The following is a 20244-nucleotide window of genomic DNA, read 5'->3' as shown; positions in this document are numbered from 1 at the left end:
CTCCAAGCTTAGTAAGAGTTCCAATCTAGCGTGGTAGTAGTTGTATTGTAGCAACTGAGCTTTGACTGGATCATGGGATAGTCAGCTTATGTGGTTTGAAAGGATGGAAGTGCCAGGCTGTGGACATCAGTCCAGATAGTTTTATTTTTCACAAAAGAAAATCACACTCAACATGTTTGGGGGTTATACAAGAATCCATCTTCATCAAGGTGCAGCCAGACAGTGACCGTAAAAGGATCTTAGTGAATTGACCCTGATGCATGTATAACTTCTGAGCATGTTGGATGTATTTTCTTTTGTGAAGAATAAAGCTACATCTCGACTGACATCCACAGCTTGGCACTCACATCCTTTTACTACACATGGCTTCCATGTCCTTGCTAGTTCAAAGTCCTGTCTCTTCCCACTGTACTGCAGTGCAGCCTGCCAGCGCTGAACTCTTGGGGCCATTTCCATCACAACTACTACTTTATGGTTGGATTCCCTCCAGGTGATCCGACTTGCACCCAAATCTAAAAACACACTGATAGGCTTCCATTCAAAATCAGCCATGGTGTGGGTCTGCCTGACAGCGGTCAATACATTGCAAGCTTATCTGGGAGTTCTTTGTAAATAGCTGTATAATTTGTGGGAGCTATGTTATTAAAACCAAAATATACAGTGGGGATGGAAAGTTTGGGCACCCCAGCTAAAAATTTGTATTAATGTGCATAAAGAAGCCAAGGAAAGATGGAAAAATCTCCAAAAGGCATCAAATTACAGATTAGACATTCTTATAATATGTCAACAAAAGTTAGATTTTATTTCCATCATTTACACTTTCAAAATAACAGAAAACTAAAAAATGTTGTCTGCAAAAGTTTGGGCACCCTGCAGAATTTATAGCATGCACTGCTCCCTTTAGCAAGCTGAGACCTGCCAGTGTCATGGATTGTTCTCAATCATCGTCTGGGAAGACCAGGTGATGTCAAGCTCAAAGGTTTTAAATGCCCAGACTCATCTGACCTTGCCTCAACAATCAGCACCATGGGTTCTTCTAAGCAGTTGTCTAGAAAACTGAAACTGAAAATAGTTGACTCTCACAAAGCTGGAGAAGGCTATAAGAAGATAGCAAAGCGTTTTCAGATGTCAATATCCTCTGTTTGAAATGTAATTAAGAAATGGCAGTCATCAGAACAGTGGAAGTTAAAGCAAGATCTGGAAGACCAAGAAAAATATCAGACAGAACAGCTCGCCGGATTGTGAGAAAAACAATTCAAAACCCACGTTTGACTGCACGATCCCTCCAGAAAGATCTGGCAGACACTGGAGTTGTGGTACACTATTCCACTATAAAGAGATACTTGTACAAATATGGTCTTCATGGAAGAGTCATCAGAAGAAAACCTCCTCTACGTCCTCACCACAAAAATCATCGTTTGAACTTTGCAAATGAACATATAGACAAGCCTGATGCATTTTGGAAACATGTTCTGTGGACTGATGAGGTTAAAATTGAACTTTTTGGCCGGAATGAGCAAAGGTACGTTTGGAGAAGAAGGGGCACAGAATTTAATGAAAAGAACCTCTGTCCAACGGTTAAGCATGGGGTTGGATCAATCATGCTTTGGGGTTGTGTTGCAGCCAGTGGCATAGGGAACATCTCACGAGTAGAAGGAAAAATGGATTCAATAAAATTTCAGCAAATTTTGGATGGTAACTTGATGTCATCTGTGAAAAAGCTGAAGTTAAAGAGAGGATGGCTTCTACAAATGGATAATGATCCTAAAAACACCTCGAAATCCACGGGGGATTACATCAAGAGGCGTAAACTGAAGGTTTTGCCATGGCCTTCACAATCTCCTGACCTCAACATAATTGAAAATCTATGGATAGACCTTAAAAGAGCAGTGCGTGACAGACAGCCCAGAAATCTCAAAGAACTGGAAGACGTTTGTAAGGAAGAATGGGCAAAGATACCTCAAACAAGAATTGAAAGACTCTCGGCTGGCTACAAAAAGCGTTTACAAGCTGTGATACTTGCCAAAGGGAGCAGTACAAGATACTCTGCAGGGTGCCCAAACTTTTGCAGGCGCCATTTTTTTGTTTTCTGTTATTTTGAAAGTGTAAATGATGGAAATAAAATCTAACTTTTGTTGACATATTATAAGAATGTCTAATCTGTAATTTGATGCCTTTTGGAGATTTTTCCATCTTTCCTTGGCTCCTTTATGCACATTAATACAAATTTTTAGCTGGGGTGCCCAAACTTTCGATCCCCACTGTATCTATAGAACTTGGAGCTCTCTTTGTTAGAGTCCCCTGGAGGTGTACACAGCCTGCCAAATCTACCCCAAAGTACAATATCATGTATTTATGATAACTTAACCACAAATACAGAGTGCAAGTAGGCACTAGGAGGTGTCCAAAGGAGTTTCCCCAATCATTACATTACACTATACAGTGTTTATATAGCGCCAAAGGGTTTGCTCAGCGCTGTACATTAAAGTGGGGGGACAGTACAAGAGACAATACAGTAACAATACAAAACACGAGGAGTTCGAGGGCCCAGCTCTTTCGAGCTTACAATCTAGGAGGGAGGGGGTAGAGGTACAGGAAGAAGTGGCTGTGGGGGATGGAGTGGTAGGAAGAGTGGAGGAGAATAACTGTTAGGTGAGGGTGGGGTAGGCTTCCCTGAAGAGATGGGTTCAGAGTGCGCCTGAAGGTGAGGAGGGTAGGTGACAGTCTGATGGATTGGGGTAGGGAGTTCCAAAGGATGGGGGAAGTCCTGGAAAAGTCCTGCAGTCGGGCCTGGGAGGAAGAGACCAGGGAGCTAGAGAGTAGGAGGTCTTGTGAGGAGCGAAGGGCACGGGTAGGGTGTTATTTGGGTATCAGGTCAGTGAGGTAGTTTGAAGCAGCGTTATGGATGGCTTGGTATTTCAGAGTTAGTAATTTGAATTTGATGCGTTGGGCAATCGGGAGCCAGTGAAGGGATTGGCAGAGGGGGGCGGCTGAAGTGGAGTGGTTGGTGAGGTGGAGGAGTCTAACTGCTGAGTTCAGGATAGACTGGAGCGGGGATAGCATTTGTCGGGGTAGGCCGGTGAGAAGGGAGTTGCCGTAGTCCAGGCGTGAGATAATAAGGGAGTGTACGAGTGGTTTAGTGGTGTCTGGGGTGAGGAACATACGTATCTTGGAGATGTTGCGGAGGTGGAGCCTGCATGACTTTGATAGTGATCGGACATGAGGTTGGAAGGAAAGATTTGAGACCAGGGTGACACCTAGGACTTTGGCGTGTGGGGTGGGATTGATGGTGGCGTTGTTAGTCGTGATGGAGAGGATGGGAGAGGGCGCGGACTGGGGGGAAAACTAGGAGGTTTAACTTGAGGAAATGGAGCGATATCCAGTCTGACATGTCGTTTAGGAGGTGGGTGATACGGGCAGAGACTGAAGGGGTGAGTTGAGGGGTGGAGAGGTAAATTTGTGTGTCATCGGCATAGAGGTGATAGTTGAAGCCGTGGGAGTGCCAAGTTTGCCAAGGGAGGGGGTGTAGATGGAGAAGAGAAAGGGTCCGAGGACAGAGCCTTGGGGGACCCCAACAGAGAGGGGGAGGTGGCAGCATTATAGGTAATGCTGAAGGAGCGTTGGGATAGGTAAGAGGAGAACCAGGAGAGAACAGAGTCCCTGATGCCAAGGGAGTGTAGTTTAGTAAGGAGGAGGGGGTGGTCGACTGTGTCGAAGGCCACAGAGAGGCAGAGAAAAAGGAGGACTGAGTAGTGGCCATTAGCTTTGGCGGTTAGCAGGTCGTTAGTGATTTTAAGTAGGGCGGTTTCAGTGGATGTAGGGGACGGAAGCCAGACTGTATCACACTTGTCAAGTTGTCGTCTCCTAAGGCTACAACTGTATCTTGCCCTTCCCACTCACATCTCATACCTCATCTAATGAATGCAAGATCACAGCTACAATGTGCAGCCAGGATGAAAGGCTCCATAGGACATGGAAGTTGAAAGAAAATTAAGGTACCAGGAGACACCTCACAGTGGTAGGTTCAAGTATGGGGGAGTACATTTATCAATTTAAAGGGAACCTGACCTGATCTAAGACATTTCTAAAATTTAGCTTCTGAACCACCTGTGTTGGTTTCAGAATCAATCTCTGTGGAGTCCCCTTGAATCACAGGTGCAGCTGCACATGGATCTTTGACTTCTGTTCAAGGCGCAATTAGACCCTTCCCACCCTACCGTACCATTTTCATTCACCTGTAATATGCCAGAACATCAGTGGGTAGTGGAGGCTCTAGTGTTTCATGGATCAATGACAAGGCATGGCCCTATTATCCCTGATGGTTTGCAATAAGATGAAGTGGATTTAAAAGCTAACATAAGCAGAAAAAGCACAAAATGCACATTTTATTATTGTTGTCACCTAAACATTTTAGGCCAAGTAAGCCTAATAAATCTGGTATTTAGGATTACAATTTAGTGACATACCAGTTCATTCCTCTCATCAGAGAGCAGCGTATTCCTGTCCTCCAGCTTCCGGATCACAGCATACAGTTCTGCAATCTTTAGCTGGAATCTTCGCAGGTCTCTATCATCTATATGTGTATCCTGTAGGAGAGAAGATAAATGTGACAATGAATGTACAGCGGAAGATAAAAGCATTAAATCACAAAGCTATTTTACACGTCTATTATTGAATCTCAGAATAATTTCAGCATCAAAATGTTCAATTCACATAACCATCATACAGCTGTGGAATCATTATAATTCCACAAGAAAGTAATATTATATTTTGGAAAAACTCTCTCTCATTATTTAGTATTCTAATCTCACAATTTCTTTTCTTTTGTTTCCATGTGAGCAGGCTCCTATCTTGTGCACTCTGTAATAGACAACTCACAGTAAATGTCAGCTGTGTTTTTAGGAGCAAAAACAAAGGGACAATTCTTTTTGAACCGAATTTTCACTCCTATTACCCAAAATATACAAATGGAAAATCAAAATTTTAATACAATTTTTAATGAATTGGAATGAAAAAATATGACTGGAAAAATTAGTAAATAATGTACAGTAGTGCTTTTGTGAATCAACACTAAGACGATAAGGCCCCTCATGCCGAGAACCACATCAGAACTCAGTTCAATACCCATCATTGTTGTCCATTGTGTAAACCTCCAGCAACTTTCAGTCCATGCCATTCAAGGTCATGTACAGTTAGGTCCATATATATTTGGATACAGGCACAATTTTAGTTTTTTTCAGGTATTTGCCAAAACATATTCAAGCTATAGTTATATAATTGATATGGGCTAAAAGTGCAAACTCTTGGGTTAATTTATGTACAGTACATCCAAACTGGAAGAAGGGTTTTTACAGCTCTTACGAGTAGCCATCCCCCCTTTTTCAAGGGACCAAAAGTAATTGGACAATTGAATCAAAAGCTGTTTCATGGCCCGGTGTGGGCTACTCCTTCATTTCTTCATCAATTAAGCAGGTAAAAGGTCTGGAGTTGATTCCAAGTGTGGTATTTATATTTGGAATCTATTGCTGTGAACCTACAACATACGTTCAAAGGAGCGATCCATGCAAATGAAACAGGCCATTGTAAGGCTTCAAAAATTAAACAAATTCATCGAGATAGCAGCAATATTAGGAGTGGCCAAATCAACAGTTTGGTACATTCTGAGGAAAGAAGAGTGCACGGGTGAGCTCAGCAACATAAAAAGGCATGGACGTCCACGGAAGACAACAGTGGTGGATGATCACAGTATCCTCTCTATGGTAAAGAAAAACCCATTCACAACATCCACACTCTCCAGGAGGTGGGTTTATCATTGTCAAAGTCTACAATGAAGAAAAAACTTCACGAGAGCAAATACAGAGGGTTCACCACAAGGTGCAAACCATTCATAACCCTGAAGAATAGAAGAGCCAGATTAGACTTTGCCAAAAAACATCTAAAAAAGCCAGACCAGTTTTGGAAAAGCATTTTTTGGACGGATGAAACTAAGATTAATCTGTACCAGAATGACAGGAAGAAAAAAGTGTGGAGAAGGCTTGGAATAGCTCATGATCCAAAGCACACGTCGTCATCTTTAGAACATGGGGGAGGCAGTGTGATGGCATGGGCATGCATGGCTTCCAGTGGCACTGGGTCATTAATGTGTATTGATGATAGGAAGCAGCAGGATGAATTCTGCAGTGTTTAGAGATATACTGTCAGCCCAGATCCAGCCAAGTGCAGCAAAGTTGATTGGACAGCGCTTCACACTACAGATGGACAATGATCCAAAACACACTGCAAAAAGCAACCCAGGATTTTTTGAAGGAAAAGAAGTGGAATATTCTGCAATGGCTGAGTCAATCACCTGATCTAAACCCAACTGAGCATGCATTTCACTTGCTGAAGGCAAAACTAAAGGCAGAAAGACCCACAAACAAGAAATAACTGAAGTCAGCTGCAGTTAAAGCCTGGCAAAGCATCAGAAAGGAGGAAACCCAGTCTTTGGTGATGCCCATGGGCTCCAGACTTCAGGAAGTCATTGCCAGTAAAGGATTCTCAACAAAATATTAAAAATGAACATTTTACTTATGATTATATTAATTTGTCCAATTACAGTTAAGCCCCTGAAAATGGAGGGACTGTGTATAAAAATGGTTGAAGTTCCTAAAATTTGTACTTGATATTTCTGTTCAACCCCTTTAATTAAAACTGAAAGTCTGCACTTCAAATTAATTTGGATTGTTTGATTTTATTTTATTCTGGTGGCATATAGAGCCAAAAGAGTGAAAATTGTTCCTGTGTCCAAATGTATATATGGACCTAACTGCATATTTGTTGACATTTCAACTTTTAGCACAGGGTGGCATACTGCAATTCCATGTACCAGGCAGGAGGATGTATTTGTGGAAAAATGCTGTCTGATGGGGCAGGCTAAGCCACAACAGCCAATAACAACGGGGCAACTTTATGTGTGTAATGCAATCCTTATCAATAGATGAGGGGCCAAAGTTACCAGCTTGCCAAGGGTAACATTCTGCTCTAAAGTGTCACCAAAGTAAAAAGGAAAAACTCTTTCCTATTTACTTATTAGAATCTTTCTGTGGCCTTCGTTTAGGTCTGAAATTTGTACTTATGGGTAAACTACTTGTGAACTTTAGGCAGTCACCTATAGTGACTTCCTTGTTGGTGGTGGCAATGATCTGCAGACTAAAGCCCTATCCACCCAATGAGAATATTGGAAGAACGATTGTCCGTTTGAGGGTTTTTTTGCATGCTAGTCTCATATCAAAAAGTAAAGAGGTTACTAAAGTTACGAAAATTCTTGTTCGACAGAATAAAATTTCGGACAAAATGTAATGTATTTGTATTGTATTTTTTGACGAAAACTGTACAAAAAAAAAATCGTACTATTTGGTATCATACGAGAAAGATTTTTGTGCTTGCTCCTTTGATCAATTTCAGACGAAAAGTATGTATTAACAGATTGTCCTACGATCGTTTTGACAGTAGTATTTTTCGTATGATTTTCTGATCGTATGTACTAGACTTAACAGGGTCTCCACACCAATGCCACCACACTGGGCATGCTCCCTTTCTTTATTCTAAGTAAGCTGTGTATCCACATGGCTGTGTCGAGCTAGGGGTTGGCTAAGCCAGAGCGGGTCATATGTCCTGTGATGTTACCAGCTCCACCCTGACTTTGCATGGTTTGGGGCCAGATCAAAGACCATGTGACCCACTCTGTATTAGTCCCATCCCAGCCCAGTCCATGCTCCAACAAGGAAAAGACAATGTCACGTGACCCTAGATTGAGAATGGCGTAAAAGGCGTTTATTGCTCCTACTCAAAAAGTGGTTCACATGTGATTAATAGAGAATTATGGGATTTTTAAAAAATCGTACTTACCTAAATGGATGCAGCATTGATCCGATCCTACATGTGTCCCCCTGCGGCTCTAAGGGTGAAAACTAAGTAATCAGATGCCGCTGATCACTGAGTTCTCCCTGTCGCTTCAGTCACTGCTGCCTGCTATGACCCCCAGCACTCACTGGAGCGCTGGGCTGTGAAGGGGGTGGGAGCTGCAGGCTCAGGCCAGAGAGACTGAGCCAGGTGCCGATCTATACATATGGGTGGATCATGACTTTAAAGTCAGGATCTTTCCACAGCCTGGACCAGATGAACACGTAGGACGGAAGCGTGGTGACATCATTTCCGGCGCGGACGGAAGCCGCCATTTTGGTACACCTCAGTGTATACACCCTGAATTACACTTTATCAGGGATGATAAGCTTCACACCTCAATATACAGGAAACCCACTGACAGATGCAACTACCTCCACAGTTACAGCTTCCACCCCCAACACACGAAACGTGCCATCATACACAGCCAGGCCATTAGATACTACCGAATATGTTCTGACCCAAATGACAGAGATACACATCTCGGGACACTAGCAGACTCCTTCCATAAGAAAGGTTACAAGGATAAAACTATCAACACCAGCATAAACACAGCCTTGAGAACCCGAAGGGAAAATCTACTTCAGTACAAAGACAAAAAAACAAACAACCGTGTACCTCTAGTAACCACATAAAACCCAGCACTAGAAGGAATAAGAAAAATAATCAAAGATTTACAACCCATCATAACAGAGGATGGAACTCTGAAAAATATTCCAGCAACCCCCAATACTGGCCTTCAGACAACCCCCCAACCTCAGAAACAAACTAATCAGTAGGAAACTTCCTTCTGATTATGATGTCACAAATAATGGAAGCACACCCTGCAATAAAAAACAATGCAAACTGTGCAACCAAATTAATCCATCAAAAAGTGTCAAACACTCAAAAGGGATCTTCAATATCTCCGGTTCATACAGCTGCCCTCTAGTAATGTTGTGTACCTCATCCAGTGCAGAAAATGTGACAAAGGATCCTATGTAGGCGAAACAGGACAGAAGTTGCAAACAAGGATGAATTTGCACAGACATACCATAAAGGAACATAAAGAAGATAACTTTTGCACACCTGTGGGACACCATTACGCACAACCAGACCACACTTTGGGAGACCTCAATGTTTTAGTGCTGAAAGGAAATTTCAAATCCATTCAGGAAAGAAAAACTTTTGAACTAAGAATGATAATTCTATTTGACACAAGAGATAAGGGCCTTAATTTGGACACTGATTCCTTAATCATTATCTGACATTTTTAGGACTCTGTGATGTTGTTCTCCCCCCCCCCAATCTTTGCTTTTGCTTTGCTGTATCTTATCTCTAGTAAAGGGTCTCTAGTTTAACCCTAGGCTTGTGTTTCTTTCTGCCTTTTATTTTTCTCTCATCTCCAACTTCTAACATTCTGCTAAAACATTGTAATAGTACTGCTTGGACCTTGAAGAAGGGGACATACCCCAAAAGCTTGCCCTCAAAATTGTATGTTAGTGCAAATAAAAAAAGTATCACGGACAGTACTGAATTGTTTCTGTCGCAAGTGCACTAATACGGCTACAATCACCTCTGACAAGATCAACAGGTTTTTTTGGGAATTATCTAACAGATATAACAAAATGCTTCCAATGCAATAATAGGAACAAATAGGAGCAAATAACAGACATATATTGTCAGGGTTTACATACACTGCCTCTGGAAACTAGGAAAGCTGGGCAGTGAGAACTACATCTGAGGTCTGTATTTCTACCACGAAATCTGAATGAGGTGTATAGGAAGCATTAAAAAAAAAAAAGCTCCAAAATATGGTAACTACATCATATGAACACTATACACCTTCCATAAGACAGTTCAGTATGTGTATGGACTGGAGCAGTCAGTGCACTTGCCTCTTTAGGTTTTACAACATGACCCATCAGTTCAGATATGTCAGTAACTCCGGTGGGAAGCTCCTTCTTTGGACTGCTGTGGTATCGCTCAGCTTCCTTGGCCTGGACCAGCTGTTCATCCAAAGCTTCCTTCTGCAGTAGCAGCTTCTGCGTGTGACCAGCCTGCACCCCAAGCTCCTTCTCGAGTGCCATTATCACGCGATCCTTTCCTTTGATTTCATCCATCTAAGAGAGAAAGATCAGACAGCCTGTAACACAGCACTTAGAGGAAAACCAAACAATATGATAACAAAGACAGAAACTTAAGCATCAAATCTCAAATACAAATTTGTACTGTGCAGCTCGCCCTATAGTTTGCATTACTTTTAAAAGTCTGAAACAAGAATTTGTTGGGAAAGATGTATCATACGTGATGGATCTGTCCTAAGATTAGATGTTACTGGATGACAGTTCAAACCCTGATCTACTCAGTGACCATGATAAATGCCAATAAAAATCCCAGGCTTGTGCTACTTAATGAACCCATTGAAGGGGTTCCCAGACCTACTCAGACCTTGATATAACTTTATGTTCCTAGTAGTTAAAATTGCCAATGCAACCGCTTGGAAAATCCAGTACTAGACTTTGTGATGAAACGGAAACTAACTGGGATAATGATCAATGAAAAGATGGTTAGCATTTTATGACACACTTCTTCAAAGTTTGAGAGAGTCTGGATGGCCATGAATAAGTTATATACAAGACCCTTCTTGATAGCTTTTGTTGTGGTGGTTGGGTCTGGTGCTCAGACAGGTTGTAGTCCTTTGTCTTGTCTTCTCCCCCTCTTTGGATGGTACACTATCTTATTGATTATGATGGGCTGAATTGTGTTGATGATGGTCATTCCTGCAATATCTACCAGAATGGGATGTCGTGGGTGCCTGGTTGTAACCTCCTTGTCTTTTACTCGAACTAAAACACCCATTTCTATACTTTATCATCTTTGGTTGATACATGATTGTATAGTTCGACCTATGCAAGTTTACTGCATTCACCACCTGTGTCTACATCATGTACAGTTGCAAGAAAAAGTATGTGAACCCCTTGGGATTACGTGGAGTTTTGCATGAATTGGGCATAAAATGTGCTCTGAACGTCATCTAAGTCACAACAATAGAAGAACACAGTCTGCTGAACATAATACTACACAAACATTAGATGTTGCCATGGTTTAATTGCACATAACATGTAAACATTCACAGTGCAGGGAGGAAAAAGTATGTGAGGCCCTAGCTTAATGACTTCTCCCAGAGCTAATTGGAGCCAGGAGTGAACCAACCTTGACTCCAATCAGTGTGATGATATTGGGTGTGTTGCTGACAGCTGTCCTGCCCTTAAAAAACACACACCTGTTTTGGGTTTACTGGTTTCAAGAAGCACTGTCTGATGTGAACCATGCCTCGCAGAAAAGAGCTCTCAGAAGACCTACGATCAAGAATTGTTGACTTGCATGAAGCTGGAAAGGGTTACAAAAGTATCTCCTTGAGCCTTGATGTTCATGTGTCCACGGTAAGACAGACTGTCTACAAATGGAGAAAGTTTAGCACTGTTGCTACTCTCCCTAGGCGTGGTCGTCCTGTAAAAATGACTGCAAGAGCACAGCGCAGAATGCTGCATGAGGTAAAGAAGAATCCCAGAGTGTCAGCTAAAGACCTACAGAAATCTCTGGCACATGCTAACATTTTTGTTGACACATCTACAATAAGGAAAACATTAAACAAGAATGGAGTACATGGGAGGACACCACGGAGGAAGCCATTGCTGTCCAAAAAGAAGATTGCAGCACGTTTGAAGTTTGCAAAAGAGCACCTGGATGTTCCACAGCACTACTGGCAAAATATACTGTGGACAGATGAAACCAAGATTGAGTTGTTTGGGAAGAACACACAACACTATGTGTGGAGAAAAAAAGGCACAGCAAACCAACATCAAAACCTCATCCCCACTGTGAAACATGGCGGAGGGAGCATCATGGTTTGGGGCTGCTTTGCTGCCTCAGGGCCTGGACGGATTGTTCTCATTGATGGGAAAATGAATTCAAGAGTTTATCAAGACATTTTGCAGGAAAACGTATGACCATCTGTCCGCCAACTGAAGCTCCGCAGAGGATGGGTGATGCAACAGGACAATGACCCAAAGCATACAAGTCATTCAACAAAACAATGGCTGCAACAGCACAGAATACGCCTTCTGGAGTGGCCCAGTCAGAGTCCTGACCTCAACCCGATTGAAATGCTGTGGCATGACCTTAAGAGAGCGATTCACACCAGACATCCCAAGAATATTGCTACACTGAAACAGTTTTGTGAAGAGAAGTGGTCCAAAATGACTCCAGATCGTTGTGCAGGTCTGATCTGCAACTACAGGAAACGTTTGGTTGAGGTTATTGCTGCCAAAGGAGGGTCAACCAGTTATTAAGTCCAAAGGTTCACATACTTTTTCCTCCCTGCACTGTGAATGTTTACATGTTATTTGCAATTAAACCATGGCAACATCTAATGTTTGTGTAATATTATGTTCAGCAGACTGTGTTCTTCTATTGTTGTGACTTAGATGACGTTCAGAGCGCATTTTATGCCCAATTCATGCAAAACTCCACGTAATCCCAAGGGGTTCACATACTTTTTCTTGCAACTGTATGTTTATTTGACGTTCCCCGCCTGTGTTGCAGAATTTTACTTGAATTTACCATAAAAGGTTTACTGAAGTATTGTTCTGTTATAGAACTTAGATAAAAACATTGAAACAGAAGAAGTTGTGCCTCCATACAGCTTACATTAAATGGACTAGCAAATGACAGCTGATGATCAGCTAATGTCATTGGTTACTGTAGTATATAAAAACTATTGTTATTTTGAAGATCATATCATTGGGATATGCTGTTGGTAGGAACCAAATCCCCTACAATTTAAGTAGCCCTGTATGGCAAGCAAGAAATATTAACAAATCTGGTGTCGCATAATGCACCATAAGATATTTAGTTTGATAACTGGCCCCCATCTCAGACCTGGAGCCCCCAAAGTTTTGGAATATTGTGCCTAGGCAATGTATACACTGATGGCTAACAAAGTGTATATTGAAGCTTGTGCTGAGAAATGTTCTCTGCTTCCTTCATTACAAATCAGAATAAAAAATTCAATGCATGTTTCATCCTCAGAAAAGTCTCAGTACCAATATTTTTTTCTTTTAATATAAAGGATTGCTTTAAGTTAAAGACCATCAAGAGCCGGCTATGGGCATGCTTAGGAATTATTTTCCTGCACCACAAACGGACTCCCAGATCACCAGAAAAAGGTAGAAGGGTTCACTAGTGCAGTAAAGCAATGCCAAGATGAAAACTGAAGCCATGAACATGTATGCTGTATTTTCTATACACATCTCAAGGCATAAAGTGGTTGTAAACCCTTACATATACCCAGTGAAGTGACTGGCCTCAGGTGATACACAGAGATGAAACAAATCCTCCCTCATAAGCTGTACCTTTTTACAGCCGTCTGTCACCTACATCCATACAAGGTGCAGGATTTACTCAGGATCTCTCAGCAGCAGCGGGCGGAGGGCTGATGTTACACTCAGTGAGGACAGCTCTTAGAGCTGATTGGAGGGAAGGGACACCCCACCCTTCACACAGCACACAGGAACAGAGCTGAGGCTGTCAATCACAGGCTGTGCCCTCCCCATCACCATTTTTCTCTTGGTATCAGGAAAACTTGTCAAAAGTGACCCATGCAGATAGCAGAGGAAGAAGGCAGCAGATAGAAAGGACATTTAGTGCTCTTAATTGAGACAAGTACACTTTATAGATTAATATGCTTTGCTCATATTTCACGTCAGAAGTTTACAACCACTTTAAATCTGAACTCTGGGGAAAAACATTTTTGGTCCATTTGCTGTTTAAAAATACATTACATCTGTTGATGTATGTATCATGTTTGGCTGTTACTCTGGTAAAACGTTTACTTTCATTTACTCCCCACAGTAGTGTAAGTGCCAATCCTCTGGCGCTCAGACTTGTAGTTCTGGCCACAGCAGGTCACTCAATGTATACCTCCTCCATTCAACAAAGCCTTGTATTCCATTTACGAAGTGTAAAGCTTTCTGTGATTGGAAGATGGGTTGGATAAACAACACAATCTCTCTGCCAAGCACAGAAAGCCTTGCATTCAGTAAAAAGAATACAAGTTTTTTTTTCCATTGAAAGGAGAAGGTGCACATTTATTACAGGTACTTGTATAGCGCCATCAATTTACACAGCATTCTACATATATATTGTACATTCACATCAGTCCCTAACCCTCAAGAGGTGTACAATCTAAAGTCCCTAACTTACATTCATACACATACTAGGACCAATTTAGATAGGATCCAATTAACCTACCAGCATGTCTTTGGAGTGTGGGAGGAAACCGGAGTACCCCGAGGAAACCCATACAGGCACAGGGAGAACATGCAAACTCCAGGCAGGTGGTGCCATGGTTGGGCTTCGAACCAATGACCCTAGTACTGCCAGGTGGAAGTGCTAACCATTTAGCCACTGTCCTGCCCTAGTACATTGAGTGAACTGCTGTGATCAGTGTACTATGGTCAGAAATAGAAGTTCAGCGCTTACAGCACTGTGGGGGCTGAATGAATGTAACACTTTTACTGGATAAAGTAGCAGCCAGGGAGCCCCCTGGTGCTGATCTCATCCACCAGATTCTCGTGGAGTCTTCTCCTGACCAGGAAATATTTTGAGCTTCCTATGCCTACCTGGCCAGCGGCAGTGCTGCACAATCCCTGGACTCGAAGCCTCTGCTACAGGGTTCCTTAGATGTCCTAATTTCGTATGCTCTACATGTCTCCACAAAAACTTACTTGCCCATTTGTTTTCATCATATAATAAATGTTTTAATGCCGCACTTAGATGGCGCCCTCCACTATGTGTTTTTACATATGGGACAGGCTTTAAGAGAGGTCATTTATTTGTATGCTCCATTTGTTTTCCCCTGGAGTTTATGTTTAATGGTCGGTTTTAACTGGAGCACACCTTTCAAATGCAGACATATCTGTTGTGCGGTGCATGACCCACCACTGACATTACCAGGAAGAGGAAATATGTAAATGGAACACAAGAATGTCTACAACATTTGTTACACAAGCTCCTTCACAGCAAACTTTGGATGAGTCACTGAACAGTATCCAAAGTAACAGCCAGTTGTCAAGGCAACCAGCTTTTGTACAGAAGGCGCCGCTCTGTAAATTGCAATCTGTAGACCGGTTCTGATGCTTTATTCTTAATATGATGTGATGCCAAAACCAACGGCAGGAACTCGGGGACGGCCCACCATGTAATATCCCTGCCATGTGATTTATTAGTGAACACGTCTGAGCCAGAACAATTCAGACAAGGATTCACCATTATCTGCCAAGGGCGTGAATGAACTGACTGCGGAGAATGTATGGGGAACACAGAGCAACTGTCACACTGCAAGAGGCAATTCTGAAGTCAGCAAAGAGTATCAACACTTCCTCTATTATTATTATTATTATACAGGGTTTATATAGCGCCAACAGTTTGCTCAGCGCTTTACAATAACGGGAGACAATACAGCAACAATACAGTTCAATAGAAGAGGGATAGGAGGGCCCTGATCCTGGGAGCTTACAATCTAAGATGTCCCCTGCCCACATCTAGCCACAAGCAGGTTTACTGAACTGTCCAAGATGGACTCGTTTTATCAAACATCTTGAATCTATCAATGGACCTAGATATATGTGAATAGATCATTCTGTGCAGGGAACATAGTTCCATAGTAATGCCCCGTACACATGGTAAGAAAATCGTACGAAAAATCCAAATGTTAAAAGTAGATTGGCCTATTGAGATAATGAAATCAGAATTCTGCATATTTTTATGGATCACTATTTATGTATATAGATAATGTAATAAACTTTATCAGGGGTTAAAATTTCAAGTCCAGACCTACTAGCCGGTCACAAAAAAAAAAAACAAAAAACTTACCCTCCACCAGTTGCCCCACCCAACCTTGCCCGGGTCCGCCCCCAACCCCGCCCCAAACCCCACCCCTGTCCCGCCCCAACCCCCATCCCTGCCCCGCCTGCCCCCATCCACGCCCCCTTAAAACTTATGAAAATAAATTTTTCTTTAGAATAAAGGGTCGAAAATATAAAACTGTACACAGTAATGTATATCCCAGCTCCCCTGTACCCCATTATAGTGATATGACATGTATACAGTAATGTATATCCCAGCTCCCCTGTACTCCATTATAGTGATATGACATGTATACAGTAATGTATATCCCCCTCCCCTGTACTCCATTATAGTGATATGACATGTATACAGTAATTTATATCCCCTCCCCTGTACTCCATTATAGTGATATGACATGTATACAGTAATTTATATCCCCCTCCCCTGTACTCCATTATAGTGATATGACGTGTGTACAGTAATGTATATCCCAGCTCCCCTGTACTCCATTATAGTGATATGACATGTATACAGTAATGTATATCCCAGCTCCCCTGTACTCCATTATAGTGATATGAAATGTATACAGTAATGTATATCCTAGCTCTCCAGTACCCATTATAGTGATATGACATGTATACAGTAATGTTTATCCCCCCTCCCCTGTACTCCATTATAGTGATATGACATGTATACTGTAATGTATATCCCAGCTCTCCAGTACCCATTATAGTGATATGACATGTATACAGTAATGTATATCCCCCCTCCCCTGTACTCCATTATAGTGATATGACATGTATACAGTAATGTATATATCAAAGTCAGATTCAGTGTTATTATTATTATACAGGATTTATATAATGCCAACAGTTTGCTCAGCGCTTTACAATATAACGGAAGACAATACAGCAACAATACAGTTCAATACAAGAGGGATAGGAGGGCCCTGCTCCTTGGAGCTTACAATCTAGGAGGGAGGGGCTAGTGGTACAAAAGGTAGTAACTTTGGGGGATGGACTGGTTGGAAGAGTAGAAGATTCTAGTATTAGCTGAGGGCAGGATAGGCTTTCCTGAAGAGATAGGTTTTCAGAGATCGCCTAAAAGTGAGCAAAGTAGGCGATAGTCTGATAAATTGGGGTAGAGCGTTCCAGAGGATGAGGGAAGCTCTGGAGAAGTCCTGGAGACAAGCATGTGAGGAGGAAACAAGGGAGCTAGAGAGTAGGAGGTCATGCAAGGAGCGGAGAGTACGGTTTGGGTGATATTTAGAGACAAGATTGGTGATGTAATTTGGCTTTATATGTTATTGTTAATGTTTTGAATTTTATCCGTTGGCAATGGGAAGCCAGTGGAGGGATTGGCAGAGAGGGGTGGCAGATACAGAACGGTTAGTAAGGTGGATGAGTCTGGCAGCAGCATTCATGATAGACTGAAGAGGGAATAGCCTGCGATGAGGTAGGCCAATGAGGAGGAAGTTCCAATAGTCAAGGCGAGATATAACAAAGGAGTGAATAAGTTGCTTAGTGGTTCCGAAGTTAGGAACGTCCGTATCTTGGAGATGTTGTGGAGGTGAAGTCTACAAGATTTGGACAACGATTGGATTTGGGGCTGAAAGGACAGATGGGAGTCCAGGATTACACCTAGTACCCTGGCATGAGGGGAGGGACTGATGATTGTATTATTGATCTTGATGGAGAAGTCAGGGGAGAGGGCACGGGCTGGGGGGAATACTAAGAGCTCAGTTTTGGAAAGATTGGAATAATTTTGAAAAACACCTCCTGACATTTCTGGGAGTGGCCAGCTGGAGTGAGGGTAGATGATTTATGTATCATTTACTTCCTGAAATCCATCTTGCCTTAGCTCAGGCATTGGCTGAGCTGAGAACCTCCCCCCCCCCCGAAGGCTGCTGGGATGTATGACATCATTTGCCTAGGCATGCAAACCAGGAAGTAACTAAATAAATGTTAAAAAAAAAAAAAAGTTTAAACACAAGTAAATATGATCTACTTTCCTATGTATTTACTAAAGCTAGCAGCATAAGGATTAAAAATAGTCCATGTTGATTGTAAAAGTGACATTCCACTTTAAAGTGACACTAAATTAATTCTTAGTCCCCAAACATAATCCATACACATCCACTACTTAAAGGGTAAGTTGACCTTCCCCCCGCCCCCCCACTTCCATTTGTTTGGAGAGGGCAGTGGACATTTGTTGTGGCTCTAGGCACATTTCACATCCCATAGTCCATAATCTTGGAAGCAAGCAAGAGAGGGTGGCTACGTTGCTACATATATTGGGACCATGCAGAGCAAATGTAGAAACAACGTAGTCACCCTCTATCACCAGCAAAAGATAGCTTTGGAGGAGGTTGAGAGCAGTAGAAGGGGCATTTCTGAGGGCTTTTTTAATTCCTTTATTTAATCGAGAAAATCACAGTACAAAAAGATATGAAAACACAATATAAACTTGTACATAGTGCAATCACATCAAACAGAAATGTGTATAGAAAGATCTCCAAGTAGCAAAAATTCTTTTACTTCAAGTGTATCTTCATACAAAAATTAGCACATCTGTGCAGTTTCAAGCATAACACTGCTCTTCATCAAGCTACAATTGTAATGCTAGACCTCATAAGAGGACTCTTTAAACCAGTCAAACTGTGTGCGACTTGGCATGTGATTTACATGCCATACGACTTGCAAATCGCATGGCAAGTCGCACCCTATTGTTCGCAATTACAGTGGCCATATATCTAAAGTAGTGCATGCACTACTTTTGGTGTGATTTGCATAGAAATCTGTGTCAGATGTCTTGCAAATCACACCTCAAATCAGCATGTCGTCTGACTTTGAAATCGTGCGACTTCACCGTCACTACTGGTAGCATGATTCAATACCTGGAATATACAGAGGTTGCACAGGCAGCCCAACTCCTCCAGAATGGCACATCAATACGTGCCACTGCCAGGCTTGCTGTGTCTCCTAGCACAGACTCAAGAGCATGGAGTCAGGAGCAGGAGACAAGCAGTTACTCTAGGAAAGGTGGACAAGGTTGTAGAAGATCCTTAACCCATCAGTAGGACCAGTATCTGCTCCATTGTGCAAGGAGGAACAGGATGAGCACTGCCAGAGCCCTACAAAATTACCTCCAGCAGGCCACTGGTGTGAATGTCTCTGCCCAAACAATCAGAAACAGACTTCATGAGGTTGGCCTGAGGGCCCAACATCCTCTAGTGGGCCCTGTGCTCACCACCCAGCGCCATGTAGCTCGACTGGCATTTGCCATTTAACACCAGAATTGGAAGGTCTGCCACTGGCGCCCTGTGCTTTTCACAGATTTGAGCAGGTTCACCCTGAACACATGGACAGACGTGAAAGGTCTGGAGAAGCCGTGGAGAACGTTATACTGCATGTAACATCGTTCAGCATGACTGTTTTGGTGGTGGGTCAGTGATGGTCTGGGAAGGCATATCCATGGAGGGATTCACAGCCCTCTACAAGCTAGACAATGGCACCCTGAGTGCCATTAGGTATCAAGATGAAATCCTTGGACCCATTGACAGACCCTACGCTGGTGCAGCGGGTCCTGGGTTCCTCCTGGTGCACAACAATGCCTGGTTTAATGTGGCAAGAGTATGCAGTCAGTTTTTGGAAGATGAAGGAACTGATACCATTGAATGGCCCTTATGCTTGCCTGACCTAAGTTCAATAGAACACCTCTGGGATATCATGTTTCGGTCCATCCGACGCCGCCAGGTTGCACCTCAGACTGTCCAGGAGCTCAGTGATGCCCTGGTCCAGATCTGGAAGGAAATACCCCAGGACACCATCCATCATCTCAGTAGGAGCATGCCTGATGTTGAAATTTCAGCAAAATGGACTAGCCTGCTGCATTATTTTTTCACTTTGATTTTCAGGGTGTCTTTGAATTTAGTCCTCTGTAGGATAATAATTTTCATTTCCATCAAACGATGGGGTATCCTTACCTTCCTAACACATTACCCAGTCCATATCAGGATTAGATATCCAGCATACGTTTCCCCATTGAGATCTGATGTGTTTTCAAAGTGTTCCTTTAATTTTTTTGAGCAGTGTATACACACACACACACACACACACACGGACACACACACACACGGACATCATGAACAATGGAGATACATGTCAGGGTTGTTAACAAATCGGTAACATAACTGTACATGGGTTAAACAGAAAATACCAAGGTTAACTGAGAAGTATCAGCGGATCAAGGAGAATGTCTGAATACACTTGATTTCTGGATTCCTCTCCTTTCCTCATCTCCAACAGTCACTCCGGACTTGGGGATATTCAGTACATTATGGAGGACACTAGGAACTCTATTCCATCTTGTAGGAATCTTGAAGTTTGTCTCCTGTATGCTAGTAGCGATGGA

The 20244-nt window shown here is 42.4% G+C and overlaps 1 protein-coding gene across 8 annotated transcripts in view; it reads right to left on the bottom strand.

Annotated features, from left to right (window-relative positions):
• The window catches only part of JAKMIP1 (janus kinase and microtubule interacting protein 1), a 249212-nt gene that overhangs the window by 131467 nt on the left and 97501 nt on the right, over nt 1-20244 (bottom strand). For all 8 annotated transcript variants that reach the window (XM_089677388.1, XM_089677383.1, XM_089677387.1 and 5 more), the window contains exons 4-5: nt 9819-10043; nt 4467-4586 (exon numbers count right to left, since the gene is read on the bottom strand). In XM_089677388.1, the coding sequence (XP_089533514.1) occupies nt 4467-4586; nt 9819-10043 (345 nt within the window). The remainder of the gene's footprint in view (nt 1-4466; nt 4587-9818; nt 10044-20244) is intronic.

The sequence above is a fragment of the Staurois parvus genome, unplaced genomic scaffold, assembly GCF_062004578.1.
Source record: "Staurois parvus isolate SC_StPar_1 unplaced genomic scaffold, SC_StPar_1.0 ptg000186l, whole genome shotgun sequence".
In the NCBI taxonomy this organism is placed as follows: domain Eukaryota; kingdom Metazoa; phylum Chordata; class Amphibia; order Anura; family Ranidae; genus Staurois; species Staurois parvus.
This window is presented reverse-complemented; position numbering and strand designations above follow the sequence as displayed.